The 21292-nt window shown below is 33.7% G+C and overlaps 5 protein-coding genes across 7 annotated transcripts in view; 1 reads left to right on the forward strand and 4 right to left on the reverse strand.

Moving 5' to 3' along the window:
- Positions 1-4973, reverse strand: part of LOC135144612 (uncharacterized) — a 151905-nt gene extending 146932 nt beyond the window's left edge. Inside the window, exon 1 of the mRNA XM_064076644.1 lies at positions 4600-4973. Within this exon, the coding sequence (XP_063932714.1) occupies positions 4600-4769 (170 nt within the window). The 5' untranslated portion in view covers positions 4770-4973. The remainder of the gene's footprint in view (positions 1-4599) is intronic.
- The window catches only part of LOC135144650 (fatty acid-binding protein-like), a 29899-nt gene extending 23174 nt beyond the window's left edge, over positions 1-6725 (forward strand). Inside the window, exons 1-5 of one of the 3 annotated variants that reach the window (XM_064076705.1) lie at positions 4403-4550; positions 6015-6115; positions 6160-6329; positions 6376-6483; positions 6538-6725. In XM_064076705.1, the coding sequence (XP_063932775.1) occupies positions 6046-6115; positions 6160-6329; positions 6376-6483; positions 6538-6594 (405 nt within the window). In that variant the 5' untranslated portion in view covers positions 4403-4550; positions 6015-6045 and the 3' untranslated portion in view covers positions 6595-6725. Of the gene's footprint in view, positions 1-4402; positions 4551-5447; positions 5539-6014; positions 6116-6159; positions 6330-6375; positions 6484-6537 lie in introns of those variants that run through there. The other 2 variants (XM_064076712.1, XM_064076721.1) reach the window with 2 other exon arrangements.
- On the reverse strand, positions 5065-5919 carry LOC135144641 (synaptic plasticity regulator PANTS). Its single transcript, XM_064076694.1, has 3 exons — positions 5634-5919; positions 5418-5582; positions 5065-5371 (listed from the first exon to the last, which is right to left on the reverse strand). Exons 1-3 carry the CDS (start codon positions 5691-5693, stop codon positions 5144-5146), a joined length of 453 nt encoding a protein of 150 aa, XP_063932764.1. The 5' UTR covers positions 5694-5919; the 3' UTR covers positions 5065-5143.
- Positions 6726-6754: 29 nt separating the features above from the next.
- LOC135144627 (E3 ubiquitin-protein ligase RNF10) lies at positions 6755-12739 on the reverse strand. Its single transcript, XM_064076668.1, has 8 exons — positions 12363-12739; positions 9709-10111; positions 9566-9656; positions 8809-9514; positions 8018-8269; positions 7486-7760; positions 7190-7439; positions 6755-7139 (listed from the first exon to the last, which is right to left on the reverse strand). Exons 1-8 carry the CDS (start codon positions 12433-12435, stop codon positions 7054-7056), a joined length of 2136 nt encoding a protein of 711 aa, XP_063932738.1. The 5' UTR covers positions 12436-12739; the 3' UTR covers positions 6755-7053.
- Positions 12740-12804: 65 nt separating this feature from the next.
- LOC135144635 (T-cell immunomodulatory protein) lies at positions 12805-19711 on the reverse strand. Its single transcript, XM_064076681.1, has 2 exons — positions 18946-19711; positions 12805-14037 (listed from the first exon to the last, which is right to left on the reverse strand). The coding sequence occupies exons 1-2, from the start codon at positions 19568-19570 to the stop codon at positions 12869-12871; spliced, it is 1794 nt and encodes a 597-aa protein (XP_063932751.1). The 5' UTR covers positions 19571-19711; the 3' UTR covers positions 12805-12868.
- Between the last annotated feature and the right edge of the window lie 1581 nt (positions 19712-21292).

Below are 21292 nucleotides of genomic sequence, written 5' to 3' on the forward strand. Positions count from 1 at the left end.
ACATTTCATAGGTACTTGCATAATGCCGATAGATAGGTAGGTAAGAAAATTAATGTCATAAATATGTCATTTGAGAGTGGATGACGACAGCAGAAGGGTCGGAGATCTGTGTAAAATTTTCAGCGATGTAAAGTGGTGAATATATGAATTTTGTCTTTTTTGTATTTTGGTCTGGAACTTAACTTTGCGGGTAGTTTTTCAGTACCTTCCCGGTACCCCAAAGGGAATCGGGTTTGTTGACGTACCTGCTAAAGTGCAAGGTCGGATTTGAAAATATTTGAGAAATGATTCAGTACTCGTTCAAAAAGATATTTATTCTTTCATTAGTTTCTTAACCCCGCCGTGTATTTGTCAGCAAGAAGCCTGGTCAGGGCGGAGAACTCGGCAGGGGATTATCCCTTTTATTTATTTTATTTTTTTATTTTATTAATTACGTCCCCCAACAGGCACTGAGGCCCAATTACAGGGGAACGGGAAAATATAATAGCAATAGCTGATGGCAGGTACAGACTTTCATATTCGCCTTTTGCTCCTAGAATTTAAACACAATTTTATGTTAAATATTTTGCAGTTTAATTTTCTTTATCATGTTAGACACTCGTTTTTTACCAAATTTTCTTTTTTTGTTTATACATGGTTCAGCCATATAAACTTAGTTTGTTATTACTACTTATATTTTCTCACATTACAGTTTCAAATAATCTGTTAAATTGTATGAATTATTTGAACACCAACAATTTAAAAAGACGTAATGCAGAAAAACAATGATTTTAAAAGTCACACTAATTAGTGCCATTTATCTTTCCTGTGCGGATTTTATTTATTACCGTACAACAACTTTACGTATTACATTGCATCGCTTATTACATAAACCCAATATTGTTCAAAATGAAATATGTTTTGTGAAACTCGGCTTGTAGTACCAATGTTTTTCGTAATCCAGTTGATACGACCATGATTGTATGGTTTTGATGAGTACCGAATTGTACTTTGATATTGCTCGAAGGACCTTTGTTTTGTTGTGTGCGAAATAATAGACAGCGTTCGGTTTCGATGTTTAAATACAGGACGGTTACAGAAGTACTGAATTTACATTTGTATTTACAATATCAGGTAAAGATACCCAAAAGGGTCAGTGGCCGCTTCCGTAAATGGAACAAAATACATATTCACATTATAAAAAAATACAAAGTTAATGAAATTCGCGATTAGTTAGTATAATTGCCTAGATAAATACACCCCTACGAAATATTTTAACAATAATAAATTTAGTACATATTTACCTGAATTTTCGCAAAAGCCGTTGTTAGGCATTCCCTGAAGTCATTGTAGTTATCAGTTACTAATGTCATCTTCTTTGGGTTGTCAGGTAAAAATAAAAAATAAGCCAATCGAAAATGTAAAGGAAAATTTTGAAAGTATTGTGGCATTAGAGGAACAAAATTTTGTATAAATGGACGGAACAGCATTACGAACCTATTATTTGTGATTTGTCAGTGTAAAGTTACATACTTAGTTAGACAAACATTGTAGTGATTAGTGTTTACTATTTAGTCACTGTAGTATTTAGGTTAATTTAATAATTTTTAGAATAGTAAATACGTAAGTGGTAGACAGATATATTCAGGAATATGGGGCATTCATTCCAAGAAAATTCTCAGCATTTTTGGTAACCGCAAAAGTAAAAAACGACTAATTACTTTGATCACCTTGATATTTTTCAAGAGTTATAGTTTTCGCTGAAAATGGACTCTCGTTTTAGGCATTTTATTTTTTATTTAAAAAATTCATACATTTTTTTTGAAAATGCAACATAGTGACTTAAACATTTTTATGTCACGAGCATGTATATGTATCGCACTGCTCTTAAAAATTTTTTCTGAAAAATTTCACTTTCACAAATCCGGCCCTGTGCACTTTCACAATGGGTAATGATTAAGGGTGCTGTAAACTGCCCACAAACTTAAACACGGAACCGGTTCATAAAATTCATATATTTTTAACACAACTTTATTAAAAAATCAGAACGTTTTGGTGGTGAACCAAAATTCAAAATATTAAAAAAAGGCAACAGAAGCCTGAGAAAATACCATACAGCGGCGATGTTTTTGTTATAAATTAATAGTAAGCATACATAGACAACGCCGTCATGTATTTTATTTTAAATTTTAAATTAGAAATAGACGTTAATTTTGTCGAAGGTATTGTGTCAACAGAAAGATGTAAAAGTATTTCAAAAGAATATTGTTTATAAATAACATAATATTATTAATAAGTGAGCTACCATTCTGCATTTAAGTTGATGCTTATGCAATTTTTTATGTGGCGAAATATGTATTATTGTATACTTAAATTCTGAGTATTAAACAATTCAGTTCTAAAATATATTAAGCTTTTTTAAAAAAAAACAGGAAAAGTTATCTAATTCTACAGTATTTCAAATAATTAGAAAGTACTTGAAGCATTTTCAGTACTTCAAGTATTTGTAAGTACTTGAACTATACCTCCAGTAATTCAAGTACTCGTAAATACTTGAAGTAATGTACTTGGCTTGTACTTCAAGTACATCTGAAAAGTACTTGATACTTGAAATACTCTTGCTGAAAGTAAGTACTTGGTACTTTACTTGAACACTATTTCAAGTAGTACTTTGTACTTGGTACTTCAAGTACTTTTTTTGAGTACTTTGAACAGCTCAGACACCTAGATACTTTATTTCAGACACTAATTTGAATTTATTGCCAACAATTTATATATTAAAATCATATGAGTTGTTATTCTTTGTCTTTTTTGTTAAAATTATAGATTAATAAGTTTTGTCTGTATTAATTTGCAACTTATTAATTTAAAGTAAGTACGTAAAAATTTCATTCAAAATCTGATTAAGTCCGTTTATGCCATTATTTACACCATCAAAAAGAAAGGTAATAGGAATAACGAACGTAGTATCATCAGCAAATAAATTTAAAAAGTCACAATTTATATCTGTGTAGGTGTATGTCATTAATAAGTTAATAACTCATTGTTCATTAATATACAAGACGAAACGCAATGGGCCAAGGACACTTCCTTACGGAACTAATGAAAATAATATTCACAGAAAAATTGTTACAACACAGGTCTGAATAAATTAAAAATTGCCACATATGTACATAGATGTATTTTTGAATGTTAACAATAATAATTTTTAAACAATACTTTAGTGAATATAATTGTGCTATTTGCCTATTCAAAAAATCATTCTTTTTTTTTTCTAATTTTTCCAGACTTTTGGCTTTTCGCTAACACTGTTAAAAAATGCTCTAAAAAAATAAGATCGCTATTTAAAAAATACTGTTCCCATCTTCTCAGTACCGAATGCTATGGTAAAACGTGTTAGTTGCATTGATTTTAAATAGACTAATAAGACAGTTGTCATGACATTTCGAAACGACAACCACAACAATGACACATTGTATGGACACTGATGAGGGTTTCAGCCCCTCGTTGGCAACTATTTTTTTCAATAAAAGTTATTCCATACATACATTACAGGCCCCTACATTTAACTTTATAAAAATATCAGTCCGGATCATGCTGGTCTAGTTATAAGTTATAAAACACTCGTATTCAGCGATTGACTGAAGTGTATTGATCTTACTCACTTTTTTTTTCTGGCATCACTATAAATAAAATTTGGCAAACTGCAGCCTCTCGAAAAGCTTAAACCCTTAGCTTATTTCTGACCCCATTTTGTGTCTAGACCCCCGAGAAAAAAATCATTATGGTCAATAATTTGACAAAGTAGAAGATAGCATGCATGTTAACTAACATTAATAACTTCATCAACGAATTCATTTACCTCAGTAACACTGAGATATATTATTTTAAACAAAATAATGTAATGACGTAATCATGTTTTGGGTTATCTTATCTGATTAAATTTAATGACTTCGCGCTAAATTTAATTTTCGATAAGTAGGTAATAATAACAGAAAACAATATAAACATAAAGATTCTCCCATTAATTGCACTTGTTACGACATCCGCCGATCCTTTAATAAAATTCAAGAGCTACAAGAGCACTTTTCAGTACTTGAAAGACAGCAGATTTTAGTGATTGCAAATCCAGCAGTACAGGAATTACTGGGTCGAGAAAAATAATCTCTCGGTAATTACTTGGACGTAAAACAAACCCAGAGGGTGTGTCTGGTACAGTAAACAACACGAAGAAATTAATCATCTAGCAGTTCGTAAACATTAAACAACAGTAATTAACACTTCTTTGCGAATAGTCATTAACCTCAAACGTTCTAATGAATAACCCTCGTAATTGCAGTGGTTCAATTAAAGTATGACCTACGCATGTCATGCGTATTTTTGCAAAACCTTCCGCAGTCATCCATTTAAACAATTAACATCTCCGAACGGAAGTGTCATCTTGCTCGACGTGCATTTGTTGTTTTCATTTGACACTTGTCATTAAATTGTAGTAATCGCGTTGTTGCGTACGTCGTAGTAAACACGGCAAAAACAAAACAGCGTAACGTGTCAAGTGTGTTTAATTTGACGTAAGTTGTGCAAGTAATATTTTGATATTTTTATCCTGTCGTGACTTACTTTTGGGTTAAATACTGGGTCGTCCAATCGATGACTCCGCCGATGACTTCCAAGTTAATCAACTTGTAGCTTGCTAATTTAACAGGTAGTTGATCGTTGGGGTTGACGGTTTGAGCAAAATTTTCAAAAAATTCACGGTAGTAAGTCAAATAGTCGTCTTTATTAGCCATAGTCACTAGGAAAACTTATCACAGGCACTTTTCTGCTAAAACTTTGAACACTATGTACACAAGTTTCGTTGTTTACAGAGTTAACTGATATGTATATTTGTACTTTGATTAAGACCAGTTTTGCAAACGTAATACTGTCGTAAAGGTAAATCTAATTTATTGTAGTTTACTAGCTGAGAATACCATTCATAAAAAAGTACACCTCTGACTCATTCGCCTAACCCAACTAGCAAATCAGCGATGATAGGTTTCATTTTGTTAGGATCGTGTTTACCAACATAACAAATACAAAAAATACTCGCTACGGATGCGGGCGCGTGCGCCAACCATACCGACCACCATCCATACTCATTTATTAACATACCACGCTACAATTACATCAAAACACAATAATTCGACGGATCCACTTGAGTCGGAATTTCTCCTCTCATCTCTTTGGCTTTTATATTCAAATAACTCGCTTCGTACTCCTTTTGAATATGTTCAGGTAAAGGCGTGTTCCAATTTTCAGGGGGCGATTTCCGTCGCGTCCACACGTCATTGCCATAATGGGGTTCTAATCTCTGTCTGCGTCTCGCTTTTTCATTCTCTACAATTTCTTTCTGAAAACTACAACGTAAAAAAATTTACAAAAGTATGGATAAATACCGCCGATTTGACATCTTTGTTATCTCGCCATCTGCAGCAATTATCGTAGTCTCGTTTCCACGGTATACAATTGAGAGTTTCACCAAACACGAAGTATTGGTGAAATCTGCCCTTTATTGAGGTACAGTCTTTGTATTCTTCGTCGTACACAGGGCATGGTCGAATCTATAATGTTAACCTTACGTAACGAAGGTAATGCGGGCACTTCACCTGTACCATCCATTCGTCTTCAACAGTGGGTGCTTTTTCCTCATTTTCAGTACTAGTTTCAGTCATTCTAAAAATTTAAAACATTCACAACACCCCACACATCGCACTTTTAAGTTTGAGGTTAGTTTATTGTTGCACGGTTGGCTGCCATGTCATGCACGTGACTTACGCTTACTTTTACGCGGGAATGTTTATATCGTACTTAAAAAAAATCAATTATTTTAGAAATTATTGCGATAATAAAAGTACATAGTGACGTATTATGTATTTTTTTAAGAAGCTAATAATAGACGTAGCTGCAACTAATTACATACATTGTCATTATCAGTTTGTTTTATCAGAAACTTTACTCCTCACGTATAATGATAAGCTTTAACAAACTTGCAGTAGTTAAACTCCTTAGTAGGAAGACCCAACAATGGCTAAACTCATTGGAACTTACACCCACGAAAGAAATGAAAATTTGGAACCATACTACTCAGCTATTGGTGAGTCACTTTATTTAAAAATTAATATTTAACGCACTTTGTAGGCGTGCCGTATGTCGCCCGCAAAATGATGTCATTCACTAGCCCCAGACTTACAATAAGTAACGAAGGGGATGAATGGACAATTACTACAAGTACCACACTAAGAACAGTTTCATCCAAATTTAAACTGAATGAAGAATATGATGAAGATATGCCTAAGGGAGCATTAAAGGTGTTAAAAGAAAATTGTTGCGTTAAAGTTACCCATTTGTTTACAGAGTACCACTACTGTTGAAGACGAATCTACTCTGAAAACAGTTTCAGTTGGACCTAACGATACAAAGATAACACGCACGTACACGTGCACTGATGAAGGATGCGTTCTTGTAAACACATTTTTAAAATATTTACACTTTAGGTGTTAATCTTTCAAGTTTCAGACTCTACGGCACGAGGGAAGCGGAACTGAGGCAAAACGATATTTCAAGCGGGTGTAAGAAATTTCAGGCAATTCTCTCCTCCAATTTATGCATTTTTTTAATATACGTAATACTCTATCTCTATGTGGAAAAATGATTGTGCAATAAATGTAATCAATGTTTGAAAGCATTAAAACTAATCCTTACTATATATGTCAACAGGTTTCAAGTAAAACGCTTTCACTTTTATATAACTTCTATTCATCATTTCATAAAATAATCATATAAAACAACTAACCCTTTGAATACCCTGGACATTATAATTTGCCTAGTATCCACGCTTTAAGACTGATTTAATTGACAACTTCAGTCTTACTTAACTGCAGATTATCACTGGTTGGTTTAATATTGTCCACGAGTTATGGGTTACAATGAAAAATAACACTACAATGACTGACCAAATACATAAAACGAAAAAAGCAAAAAATGAATTTATGCACAGAATGTTAACAAAATAAAATGTGTTAATACACCTAGTTATTTTCCTGTATAAGCAAGAGTTGTAGTAAATAGAACCTTTTGTCTGTTCTTGATTTTTTTCTTTTTCCCGGAAGGTACCGCACCTGAAAGTAACCCATCAAAACTGACCACTAACACCTTTATGAAGTATTACCAGGGTCGTGGAACATATCGTTCACTTCAGCTTTTTGAAGAGCTTTCACTATTGCGTCTCCCAGACTAGTACTAGGTGGAATAGGTTCCAATTCCTCCAAATCCGGCTCACTGTCGCTTTTGTTAATGCGAACCCCATTGAAACAACTAGACACTTTTTGGCCCGTTACGTTAATTAATTTAGTTGGAACTGTTGAAGTTTTCAGAGCGGGCCATTTAATAGTTTCTGGTTTTTTGGCACTTGCCAACATCTGAAACAATAGTTGAGGCAACACAAATACACGTTTGAAGTTTTACCTTGGCAAAAGAAGGTCCCGCATGTTCTTGTTCGGCGTTGAGGCTATTCGGCGGTGTTGCAATTTCAGGCAAACTTCCTTCGCTGGGTTGGGTACATTCGGACTCGGTTCTCACTCGTCCATCAAAACATGGAAATTGGTCTTGTGATTCCAAATGAATATTTGCGGTGGGGTATCTACCCAGTAACCTATTTTCTTCATCTGCGATCTTCTTTTCACGACGCTTTTCTTCCCGGGCTCGACGTTGGCGCCGCTTCTTACGTACGTCGATTTGTTCTTCAAAAAAAAAAAAAATAATAAATTATAATAATGATAGGAACAACTTAGAGCGAAATTTGACAAGGAAATGTTTATTTAAGTTTGTGTGGTAAGGGGACTGACCTTTAGTGGTACAGAAACCAGAAAGGCTAATTATCCTCACTATACTATGGCACAAAAACCCATCAAACTCTTGACGGTGACAAAAGTTTGATTCAATGCCTTTGTGCCTGAGGTCAAAATTTGTAATTTTAATACGACTACTGTAGACCTACCACTGAAGTGTTGAAGAGTCTCTTTGGATACAATAGGTTGTTTTAGCTGGATTTCAGCCACCTCAAACTGACAAGTTACCGGCAAATGTTGCAAATATCTCAGCCGTTTTCTTAGTTCTTCTGTCATTGATCCTCCCTCTTTCTCAAGAATTTTGCCAGTTATTGTTTCAGGACTATGTTCTAAGGACCCATAAGTATGTTCAAGCATCCTTGCATTGATAGCGTGGAGATAGATATGTTGACCGTCGGAAGCTAAAATTTTTTAAAACATGTATTACCATCATTGAAAATTTTAAAAATTTTATTCGTTAAAAAAATTATCGAGTTTCCTCCTTAGATTAATGTAGCCAAGTGCCGAAGACGTATATTTGTAAAAAAATAAATATACTGAAGGAAACCTAGCTTTTATTTACCAAAGAAACAATTTCACAAAGCCTTGTGCGGCAGTGTGTACTCAACCCTTTGGATGACAAAAATACTATTTATGACAAAATATACGTTGAACCCAAGTGCAATAGTGATAATAATTTAACGAAAGCACACTATTTTTGCAAAGTAACAAACTTCTTCAGTCTTAAAATGAACCGTAAACTGAAATTTGGTGGTCGACAAACTGAATCAACTAAATGTTTGTAAAACCCGAATTTTAATGTCGTTGCGCGTCATCTGTCACAAATAGACGTAGACTTTTACCAATGAGGTTGTTCGAGCATTATTACTACTATACAAAATAGCGTGCTAAGATGACAATGTAAGGATCCGCCACATCTGAACACAAATTGCGAATTTACCTTGATAAAAGTAGTGGAATTTTGATTGCTGAGTAGTGGTCGATATGTCCAAATTTTCGCGTTCCACGTTGTTGCTGCTAATGCCTTCAAAAGGCGCATCAGTGTTGTCTGCGATGGCTAAATTCTCATTAAAATTCTCCGCATCTTTATTCAACTCGCATGCTTTATTTTCATCTAGGAAATTCGTGCCTGGTTCGAAATTCCTTAACACTGCATTCCTACGTTCATCTAGTAGACGCAACGCTTCCTCAATAAAACAATTCTCTGGACACTCGCCGTTTTCTATTAGTTGTGCCTTCAATTCGTTATTTTCTCGATCAATAATTGACAAGACCTCTAGTTGATTGGCAACAAGTAATTTAGAATAAACGTCGTTTTCTGCGTCCGAGAGATTGAAAATTTTCTCTTCGCGTACTGTTGCAGCGGCAGGATAAGTAACCAGGGATCCTTTGACACGTTTCATTAATTTAAAAGTTATAACGTTATCAACGTTAAAAGTTTTATAATGTTTGCTAGTGACACTTTTTAGATCCTGTTTGTAAACGGACTCGTAACATATAGGACATTTGCGCCAAGTTTTATCAGACAGGGACAAATAATGGAGAACGCAAGACCAGCAGTAAATATGACCACACCTCGTCATTTTGGCAGCAACCGGAGGATAAAGACATATTGGGCACGATGGGTAATCAGACACTTGGACATTCTTAAAATATACACAATCAACTTCAAAATACTACATGTTTTAATAACTTACCACTTGCTCAATTAGACTCCAATCAACTAAGGCATCAGGGTTGTTCATGTATTGCTTGTAGTCACCCGAAGAATTCACAACAAATTGACAACTGCGACGAAAACGAATTAAAATACTGACAAACACGTCACAAAAACGCATACTTTGCTTGTAGGAAGTGCTCTTTGTTGTATTTATGCTTCTTGGTGAGGATCAAACGATTGGAGTTCTTATTGCTAGACCCTCTCTCAGACTGGTAACGTCCTTCTCTCGTAGGAGTTACATAAACGAAATTTAGCAAATGATTAAGGCTTTGTTTTTTACTGCCTGGTAGAAAAACTGAACCCAATTCAGCTTCAAAGTCCTCTTCTAGCCGGGTTGTCTCCGTTCGACCCATAGTAGAACCGGTGTTGAGGGTTCCCCTCGGCCTAGGTCTTTTAATATCGAAATTTTTAACAGTACGTTGTGGGGTGGGTTTACGCGATGATTCGTTTTTTGACGCCAGGCTGCCGCCAGCAGGCTCCCTGCGGCGCCCGGACCGGGGCCACAATTTACCACTGGCACCATCTGCAACAACAGTAAAACGCTTTCTCGTGAATCGATTTTGTGTGTCGCGCTTTAGTTCGCAAATCCATCATAATTTTTTATAGCAAGTCGTGGTTATTTATCTATTTTTACGATTTTTTTATTGTTGCTGTTATATTGTAGTAAATTGTGAATCAAAATTCATGCTTATACCCTTCCAAAACTTTCTACCGTCTTCCCAAAATTTTGCCAAATAAATCCTATTCACAATGTGCAAAATAGCGTACGTCTGCACTTGTGGTTTATCAATGCATTAATATTGCCAACAATGCATCTGCAGTTTTTTAAAAAATACACAAAATTGTATAACAAAATTTTTGAATTTATCTTAGAAACTACTCGACTAATTTTTCTGAAATTTACCACATGCTTTGAGGTGATCATCAGTCTGATGGATCGCTAACCAGAACCTGTCTAGCTACCCCAACCAAAAATTTGATGGCGTCACCTCAAAAGTTTGCAAAGTAAACCCTCTTTAATTAAGTGTGTACATTAACATGCGTCTGTACGTGTTTCGGTTAACTTAAATTAAATCGGTTGTTTCTGAAACAATAGGCAAAATAAATCATAAGAACAGTTTTAGATTTAAGTATCTAACAGCTTTTTAAAATGACGTAATTAAGTTTCAAAAATATTCTATCATGACGTCATCAAATGTTTGGAGGGACTGAACAAGCAAATTTTGTATACCAATTTACCATATCCTACAACATCGGTTCAATAATTTCAGAGACTGTATGCTAAACAAAATTGCCAATAGACAATAATCAAACCGAAACGAGAAAACAAATGACCTGTTTTCGTATTCTACGAGCTGTAGACATGAAGAAAACATAAAGTTATAGACTTTATTAGAGTACTTCCATTAATTCACAATCCAAAAATAAAAAGTGGTCGATTTTACTTTGAGTAGGTGATGCCATGAGTGTTTCAAATGAAGTAAATAGTAATTAGTTCGTAATACGTGTCATGCCGTTCACCATTTTAAATCCACATATTACAGCGGTTTTGAATTTTTGAAGACGACTTGCAACAGACACTACTACTTTAATGTCAGTTAGGTCATACATAACTAACATTTAAAAATGTTCACTTTATTTGTTTCACAAAAATTATCTAAATTACCTCTCCCAAAAGTATCAATTACTTGCAAAATTTAATCAAGTGCGATACTTCACACAATGATATTCATTTATTTATTCACGAAATTATGCTGAGCATTTTTTTTTTTTAAATTTATTTCAAACAAACATTCCAAAATTGTGACTTGAATATTCATACCTTCCTACCAACATTTCCGGAAAATTTGTTAGTAAAGATAAAAATGTCAGTAATTATTATTAACGGATGAAGACAATGCCTATAAATATCACAAGGTAGAGTGGAAATATTGAACACATACCAAGAGAACGACTGGGTAGATGTGAAAGCATATAGACAAAGTATACATCGAATGTATTTTTTAGAATGCCCTCAATTCACAAAGCCTACGTGATAGATTGTGATGGCTCAACAAGTTCCTCTCACAATATTTTCACTCTTAGTTTATCTTTTTCCAATAATAAGGACTTTGGAGTATAAAGTGCTAAACGTGTGTCTTACATAATGTATTTACGCCTCGTAAATCGCTTTATCTTTGTTCCACGTCAAAGGAAAATATAGATTATGATTTTCACCGAAATTTGTATGATGAGACGGTCACGTGAAAACTTAAAATTAACTTTAAAATGAATGTAAATAAAGCCTTTGTGAAAATGATTAAAACATGTTTAGTCATCCACATTGCGCTGGATTTTGACATTGCAATCTTAACATAATACGTAGTGAGCTATCTAAGGTGACCCTGTAATCATGCTTTGATCAAAACAAAGCTTATTTAACAACAATCTTCGGATAGTAGTTGGATTATACAAAACGGTGAAAGTAGTTCATAGACAATGCACAATATATTGAGTTTTATTGTAGTTACTACATTGACAGTTGATGAATTAGCAAGACAACTAAAATAGGAACTTATTTCACCCACCCAACTACTACGCCGCTGACTTCTCAGCACTTACGGCACCAAAAACGGCGAGTCCAACCCTGCCCCGGGCTATTTATGCACCGCCTTTCAAAATAACCGACAAAAATTACCGCAATTCAAAGTATGCAAAAAAATTGTTACGTAAATTGTAGGTACATCAGCGGCCATATTGGCAATTTTTTCTGACCTTGTACAAAACATACAAACCTTGACTTTTTTTGGAGTCAGAAGTCAGCCCCTTGGAAGCAGGCTGAACTGAACGACTCCCTTTTTTCTCCATACCAACGTCCTCCAGTCTTAAAATTAGCTAATTGTTGGGAGAGTTGAGCTCCTCCACATGGAGTGGCAATACGCAGATTCGAAGCAGACATTTTAAAAAGCCATGTTTTATAAAATCACTAAACAAGAAAAATACTCAATCACACAGTATTTCTCTCGAATTTTCAACGCCGAAAGGGTAATCGGAAAGTTAAACGGGCAACTTTCGGGAGCAGGAAACTCCCTGTCGTCGAAAACGACGAATTTTCACACAAAAACACTTCTCGCGATCTCGTCGCAATGGTGGCGACGGGAAATTAATTTTTTCGTTGGAGGAAAAAACGTGATTGGCTGGCGGGAAGCACGCCTGCCAACATGACTTTGGCGGCAATTTTAAACAACCAACTTTATTTGTCTAAATTATTAAATTACAATACAATCAAATAAATAACTAATTACATAGCATCGAAATGAAACCGGTGGGATTCGGATAAGCGCTCCTTTTTATCTTCTTGCCTCTCCTTCCAGTGTAATACTCCGATAATCACAGTTATTATGCCGCAAATCCCCGTAAGCGCTGCTACAGACATCAAAATTAGCTTGCTTGGGGTTACAAATAATTGAGCCTTCCATCGTGAAGGCTCCGTTGCTGGCCACGGTATCACGACCATTTGGGAGTTGGGTATTATCTGGGTCCATGATCGAGAATGATTCGATAATCCCACAGTCAAGGAATCTACAAAGTTTGGAGTTCTACCCAAACCGAAAATTGTGTAGGGTAAATTGAGGCTGAAATGCGCCGATTGGGGTAATTGGGCGGACGCACCATGCCTGATGTTGCCCTCCTGTGTCGTAGTTTTATAAGAAATAAGCGGACCGGGCAAATTTGTACCATACGTTCGTCGCTTTTTCCCCACTCTCCCCATAATCATGGGGTTATTTTTATTAGTCAAACCGGTAAGTACCATTACTTTTATGAAATTAGCATCATAATCTAAGCTGTTTTTGAACGCAGCTGCCTTATATTCTTTATTCTGGTATGTTACAAGGATAACATCCAGAATACCATCTTGGTAGAAATCAAAGAATGCCGCCATTGCTGTGCCATTTTTGAAAGAACTTAAAGCGCCCCATTTGATGGCAAAAGAGCGTTTAAATTTGCCACAGCCAGTAAGGCATGGTACATTTTCCAAGAAAAACGACTGCGGATGTTCTGGATTATTAGGGGACAGTGTAGCCAATAAATCTGGATAGCCATCCATATTAAAATCACCACTGTGTAATGTGATGGTATCCATGTATTTGCTACCCTCTTTCAGGGCAAATCCCCACATTATCCCATTGTCGTCTCCAAAACTGACTCGCAAGTTGTGCCATTCACCGTTGCTGTACACCAGAAGGGAACTATTTTGGCAACTTTTGTCATAGCAAACTGGAGTCACTAAATCCATTTGTCCTTTCAATTCCACATCCATGAAAAGTGACTGTCCTATTCTTACTGTTTTTTTCGGATGTTCGATGGTTTTGTTAAACACGAATTTTCCTTTATGTTCATTGCCGTGCCAAATTTCAAAATCTTCTTTGGTTGTTATGAATAAGTCCGCCATGTAATCCTCGTTCAAGTCTGAAATAAAAAGGTTTTTTTAATGTAATTGGTTAACGCGACGTGTTAGCTATGTATTATTTTTGTGTCAAAAATACTATGGATTTTGTGTGACTGTGGTGATTCCACTTTAGAGGGTTTTACAGTGATTTAAATTTGAACCGTTTATCTGTGACAAGAGTATCTCTAAATAAAAATTAATATTGATTGAAATATAGAGTTTGAACTACATGCGATACTGGTTGTACTTCAGATGCGACAGATTTCTACGGAAATTACTTGACACATTTTTAATCATATTGTATCACCTGAATTTCAAAGTACATACATCATTTAGTAATTTCAAAGATTAATATTTGTCTAATAAAGTCGCCAACAACACGTAAAAACGGTAAACTTGTATCTTCGTATTCCACAAAACATGAAACGACAAGAAAATATGAAACTAAACGTCCGTCAAAATGACCCTAATACAATAAACCCCTAAACTACAGCTTAGAAATATGTGCATAACAAAATAAAAACAAACTGCAATTAAATTTATAGCATGCCAATTTTATTGTGGATATAAATTAGACAGTAGCTGAAAGAAAAAATGAAGAAGACATGTATAACAACAAAATAATATTAGACAGCAGGAAGAAACGGAAAAAATCAAAATAAAAAAAAATTAAAAATATACAAAAAGTAAAAAACGAAACGGACGAACGTTATTTTGACGAATGCCTAGTTTTGTTTTCGGGCTGTAAAACACTAACCAAAATTTTTCTGTTCATCCCATTCAAAAAACTGAAGACGTTATCTCAAAATATGTAGTTTTAAGTCAACTAACTGTAGACGAGAAGCACAGTTAGTTAGTTTCTTCAATTGTGGTTTAGCAATTTATTATTACATGCTATTAACTTTAAATGTCCAAAATCTATTCCTCTCCCCCCAAAAAATAGTTGCTATTTAAAAGAACTGTATGATCAATATTTATTGAAAAATATACGATATAGTTTGATAAATTTTTGCATTGGTGCAGAATAAGAATCTTATCTCGATAATATTTGGATACAAAGAACATAGAAGGTTATAGTCCAAGAAATCCCGCTTCTTTGAAAAATTATAAAATTTGATTTTTCGAGATTTCATTTGTCATAAGCTCTATTCACTAAAAAAAGTGGCTTACGCTTAGGACGCAAAACTATGATTATTTGTACTTTTTTAGATATTCTTTTAGAGTTTGTTCATTTTGTTTTTCTGAATTAATTAATGTATCATACTTTAATCATCCATACTCCGCCACTGGCTTTGATTCGAACGCGTTATGTTACGAAGATACACTTTGTTAACTTGTTTATACACTTCCCCACAAAATACGCACCACTTTGAAAACCGGGCTTTTTAAAATTTTTGCATTATTTCACATTTCTAGACTTACGTAGAAACACAATTTATGAAAGGAAAAAAACAACACTTATTATGATCGAACATTACGTTGTCAATTTTAAATAAATATTTCAAATAAATGCAACGAATATAAAAAAATGGTAAACTACGAATGCGGCATTAATTTTGTGGCAACGTATATTTGATCTGGTTATCGGATAAACGGTAGAAAATATTAATCCATTGATGATTGATGAGTCGCAAAACTATGCTGTGACTTGTAGAAAATGTTTAGATCAACATTTCAGCAAAAAAACGTATGTCAATTTCGACACGTGCAATACTAAGTCAAAGTGTAAAAAATGTTAACCACGACCACAGAAATCATTATATTTAGAAAATCTAAATGCCAGGAGACAAGCTCAAGACGGATTCATAAACCACAACTACAGAAATTTGTTATTTTATAAAATTTAAATGGTGTTTACTACAAAAAGTTTGAGGGAACCTCATCAAGTTGGTGTAGGGATGGTTAAGACAAATTTTGGTTAGTGTTTTACCATCTACATTCCTAATATACCTATAAAATTTCACAACGATTGGTCCTGCACTTTTGGAAACTATCCGTTTAAAAAAAATTATACAGAGAAACAGGGACCTATTTTTTTGTACCCTAGAGGTCATGAAACGTCACGTGCGAATTTTTTGAACAAAATTCAAAATTATACATCAAAATTTTACAATTTATTTTAGAAAGTAAAATTTAGGGTCAACTATTATCGTATCATTTTCACAACATCTCTAAAGAGGAATTTAAAAAAGTCTTTATTCTCTTCGGTTTCTGAAGCACGTTCTTGTTCATATTAGTCACTCCTGTACATGCAAACTTTTTAAAATTGAGTAGTGGTTTCATTTTACTTTTAAGGCGAAATCTCTATGTTTGGGACATGGAATTTTCAATTCATTTTCGAAATATAATGTCTTATTATTAACACGGTTTTCAACACTGTTTTCAGCTTACAAAACTACAAGTTATCTTAAAAATATTATCAATGGCTTTTGTTACAGTAAAAATATCTTTTTCGACACAAACTTCCCTAATCACAAACAGATATGATCACTCTGGAATTTTTTTGGAACTAGATATGAAACCGCTAGACTCTATTATGCATCAAGAAGAATCTTTTGTATACCGTCCAATTAAAACCCATAAGCTACCATTATTTTACAATGAGTTTTCAAAATGTGATCTTGCTAAAATATATGATGACAGTTTAAGTGCAGAGGAGGCTTTTGACAACTTTAATACGTTACTTTTAAATGTATTTTACAAAGTTTTTCCTGAGATAATAAGCAAACATTCCAAAAATAGGAATATAAATATTTTTTGGTTTAACGAAGATCTATGCAGAATGAGAAACACATTAAAGGCGGTAGATATAGTAGGCAAATGCACTAATTCCCATGATGATAATAGTCTCTACAACATATTAAAAAAAGATTATCACAGTAGCTTAATAGAGGCTAAAAAATCGGCCTATGATAATTTACTTAAATCTGCTCTTCACAAATCGAAAGCTGCTTGGACTATTATCAATCACGAGTTAAATCGAAAAAGAAATAACAACTTAAAACATAGTGGTATAAGTGCGGATCAATTTAACAATCATTTTAGTAATATAGGTCGAAGTATTTGTAACAACTCACAAACATACAACTCGGCAGTACATTTACAAAATTTAAAAATACAATCCAGTAACACCTTATTTGTAAGACCGACCGATGAAACTGAAATTTACAATTGTATCATGGGTCTCAAGGCATCGAATTCGAGAGATATTTACGACTTAAACACTACTGTAATAAAACACATATGTCCTCTTCTCTTGGAACCATTATCATTTTTGATTAATAAATGCATCTCAGAAGCGATATTTCCCAAATGTCTTAAGATTGCGAAAGTAATTGCTGTCCATAAAAAGGGTGACTTAAATAACCCCAATAACTTCAGGCCCATTTCATTGTTGCCCATATTATCCAAAATCTTTGAACTTATATTAAAAAACCGAATTGTACTTTATTTTGAGCAGAACAACTTATTTGTAAAGCAACAATACGGATTTAGGGCAAACAAATCAACAACTTTGGCTACACTTGAATTAATTGAAAATGTTTTGCTTAACTTTGAAGATCGAAAAATTACTTGCGCCACACTAATCGACTTGAGCAAGGCCTTTGACTGTGTAAGTCACGAATTATTGCTGCAAAAGCTGAAATTTTACGGCATTAGAGGTTTAATACACCAACTGTTATCGTCCTATTTAAAAAATAGAGTCCAAACAGTTTACGAAAAAAATAAATATTCAGAGCTTAAGACGGTTAATATTGGCGTGCCACAAGGATCAATCCTTGGGCCAATTTTTTTTCTTGTATTTATCAATGATTTTCCTGTAAACTCCTGTTCTATGAATACCATCCTATTTGCGGATGACACCACTCTAATTAATAGTGCAACCACGGTGGATGAAGTTAAAACCAAAGAAAATATTGCATTAAACAACACTTTGATTTGGTTATCACATAATGGCCTAGCTATGAACAAAGAAAAAAATCAATCAATAGTGTTTTCATTGAGACCGGAAGAAGTTATAGAATCTGAAACAGTCAAGTTCCTCGGCCTACATCTGGATAAAAAAATTACATGGGAAAGCCATGTTGATCATCTGGCTAAAAAATTAAACTCCATTCTCTTCCAACTGCGAAAATTAGTTCTGTTCTGTTCATTAGAAACTGTCTTGACTTATTATCATAGCAACTTCAAATCACTATTATCATACGGTATTCTTTTATGGGGTAATTCTTCTAGTGCCATACGAATATTTAAAATTCAGAAAAAAGCCTTAAGGATAATTTGTAAAATTAGTTCAAGAACTTCTTGTAAAAATTTTTTTCAATCTCTAAATATATTAACACTGCCTTGTTTGTTTATCTACTACACTTTAATCTATACTTTTGATAATCAATCCAAATTTTTTTTAAACTCTGACAATCATTGCTACAATACAAGAAATCGCAGTCAATTAACTATTCCTTATTGCCGTTTGCAAAAGACACAACAGTCGGTAAACTTCATCTCTGTAAAATTGTTTAATGCTGTACCATACACTGTCAAATGTCTTCCAAGAAATTGCTTTAAAAGTAGAATCAAAACAATGCTGCAACCACATAGTTTTTACTGTATTAGCGAGTTTATAGACTTTTGTGCTAACGGAAATTTAATGTAGTCATTTTTTAAGTGTTTGTGAATCTATATATATATATATATATGTTTTGTGTACAATCTTATATGTTATATAATTATATAACTTTTTTTTTTGACGAGCTTTAATGTACTTCTGTTACATATGAGCAATAAATTTATTATTATTATTTATTATTATTATTATGTATTGTTTAAATTTTAGTTTAATAAATACCCTCTGGTTGGGGAGCATACTTGTGGATACCAGTCATTAAAAGCTCTTATCCAACACGTCATGTTGTTTACTAACAACTTACCAATGAAAGCATGAGAATGAGGTATACTAAGCTCAGTCCTGCGCCAATTATCATCCATTGGTTTCTTCTCAGGTGGGCTTCTCGTATTATTAAACACCCAAAACACCCTTGCATTGTCTGTATCTTGCCCAAACAAATCTACAATCATGTCTTGATTATAGTCAAGCGCCAGCGGTTGTCCCTTCATAGGAATAGCCGCCCTTTCGCTACAGTTCAAATGGTTCGCGCCACCCCAAATTATATGTGCGTACGTATGAGGAAACCGATTTCTCTCACTTCCCTTATAAACTGTGGTGACCATTATGTCCATAAACGCATCACCATCAAAATCACCCGGTACCACACTAGTGATGATTTTATCATTGAAAGTGCAAAACAAACGATCTGGTTTGGCTTCACGTAGAAGTGGCTCCTCTTCATGTGCCAGTAGGATCTCGACAGTGTTTCCCTCGTTTCGTAGAACAAACACGTCAGTTAATTCGTCGGAATTAAAATCTCCAAATGCTGCTGGCATTCCATCGGTTAGTTGTCCAAAGACTAGGTTTGTAATGTCGCTGCATTGGGTTGTTTTGGTTAAAGCGAAAATACTTGCGATTAACGCAAGGAGATTGTGGAAAAGGGTCATTGTGAATACACTTTAACGTCTACAGCTGAAATCAACACACATTTCACGATTTTACGCTACTCGTAGTTCGCAGTAAACGCATTTCTATTATTTTGACACTGTTGACGTTTTGTAAAGTTAGTCACATTGTCAATAACATATGGTTTTATGTAGGTGTTTATTTTATCGATACGGTTACTCCAACGTGCAAATATAGATGGCGCTATAAGCTTTGAGGTTTATAAACTTTAGGCAGCTTTAGGTTACAGGAATAGTCGTTAACACGTTTTTTTACTTGTTTTGATAAATTGATAAAACTAACAGAGACATTTATTTTATATTATATCAACCAATCTTGAACCATTTAGATAAATAAGATATTATAGGCAACCCAAAATACACACATGCGCATTACTGAACACTACATTGTTATATGGAAAGCATTTTTTAATTGTTGCAGCTTTTCCTAAATGTTGCTTAAAAACAGTGTCTGCTTTTGTGTCTGTAAATGTCACGAGATATTTTTTTAACAACTTTATGCATGTTTTAAAGACAAAACATTAATGCATCTATGTTAATTTTAAATAATTAAATTCTTATGTGTTTACTGAAGTGTTTAATAAACTAACCAACATTTATTACTGCTTACAACTCTTTTTAATTTGAATATGTCTCAATATGGGTATTATCTCTAAAACAAATCATAAACGTGAAGCGCGATAAAACATCTTCTTTTAATTAGTTTGTAAAAATAGTTGGTCTTCGTTTTAAAATAGAAACATTTCTATAAAATGATACCAAACTGATCAACTGATAAAATTAACAAGGAAAGTTCATAAATTAAATAACACTTGCATGACTACAGTTATCATGGCCCATGACAAAAATTTAAAATTAACATAATTCTGTTACAGAATATTGACATAAATATTAAACTATTATAATCTTAAATATAAGTTAAATATAATAAATACTGAAATTCTGACTTGTGATCTAAAACATCAACGTTTATTAAGTAAATAAATACATTTTAACACGTTCCTTTGAACTATTGCATAACAAAATTTTAGCACAAAAAATATTTCTCGCAACAAACAATAATCTATTAACCTCTTAGCCGTGAAATGTAAGAAATAAATTGACCAAAAAAAAATATTTAACTTGATAAATTTAATGGAATGACCGTCGCTCGTTACTAGTTTATTTTAAACATAGCTAAATACAAATGTCGCTGTTTTGTTGCATTTACGTTACATTTTTTTACTGAGTTCTGCGTTAAAACACACAAGTCATCAAAATTAATAGAAGTACCATATTCTGTGCATCTTTGACTACAAATGATCTCTAAGTGACAATTTTGCCAGTGATTGATAACGGTGCGATTACATTAATACAGTGATCAAAATAATAAAATAATTTGGAAAATTTGCAAGCTTTATTAGGTGAACAAAATTAGTAAGCATTTGTGTTAAAAGGTTTTGGCAGAAATTTTACGTGGTTTTCTCGCCCGTCCAGCCCAAGGTTACACTCATATTTTGAACAAACAACGAACCTGAAATTAACAGGCGGATGTATTTATTTACAGTTTACACAAAAAGGTGCATACAATTTAATAAATAAAATTTACTTTCAATTCTCTGTAGAATTAAAAAAAATCGTTATAAAAACAACATTCATTTTTGAAGTTTCAAAAAGTTCCATTTTTTGCATACGGAAGCCAATTAAATAATAGTGGAATTTACT

This window comes from Zophobas morio, unplaced genomic scaffold (assembly GCF_036711695.1).
Source record: "Zophobas morio isolate AGI-343-1 ecotype UQ-CSIRO unplaced genomic scaffold, CSIRO_AGI_Zmor_V1 ptg000004l, whole genome shotgun sequence".
Taxonomy (NCBI): Eukaryota; Metazoa; Arthropoda; class Insecta; order Coleoptera; family Tenebrionidae; genus Zophobas; species Zophobas morio.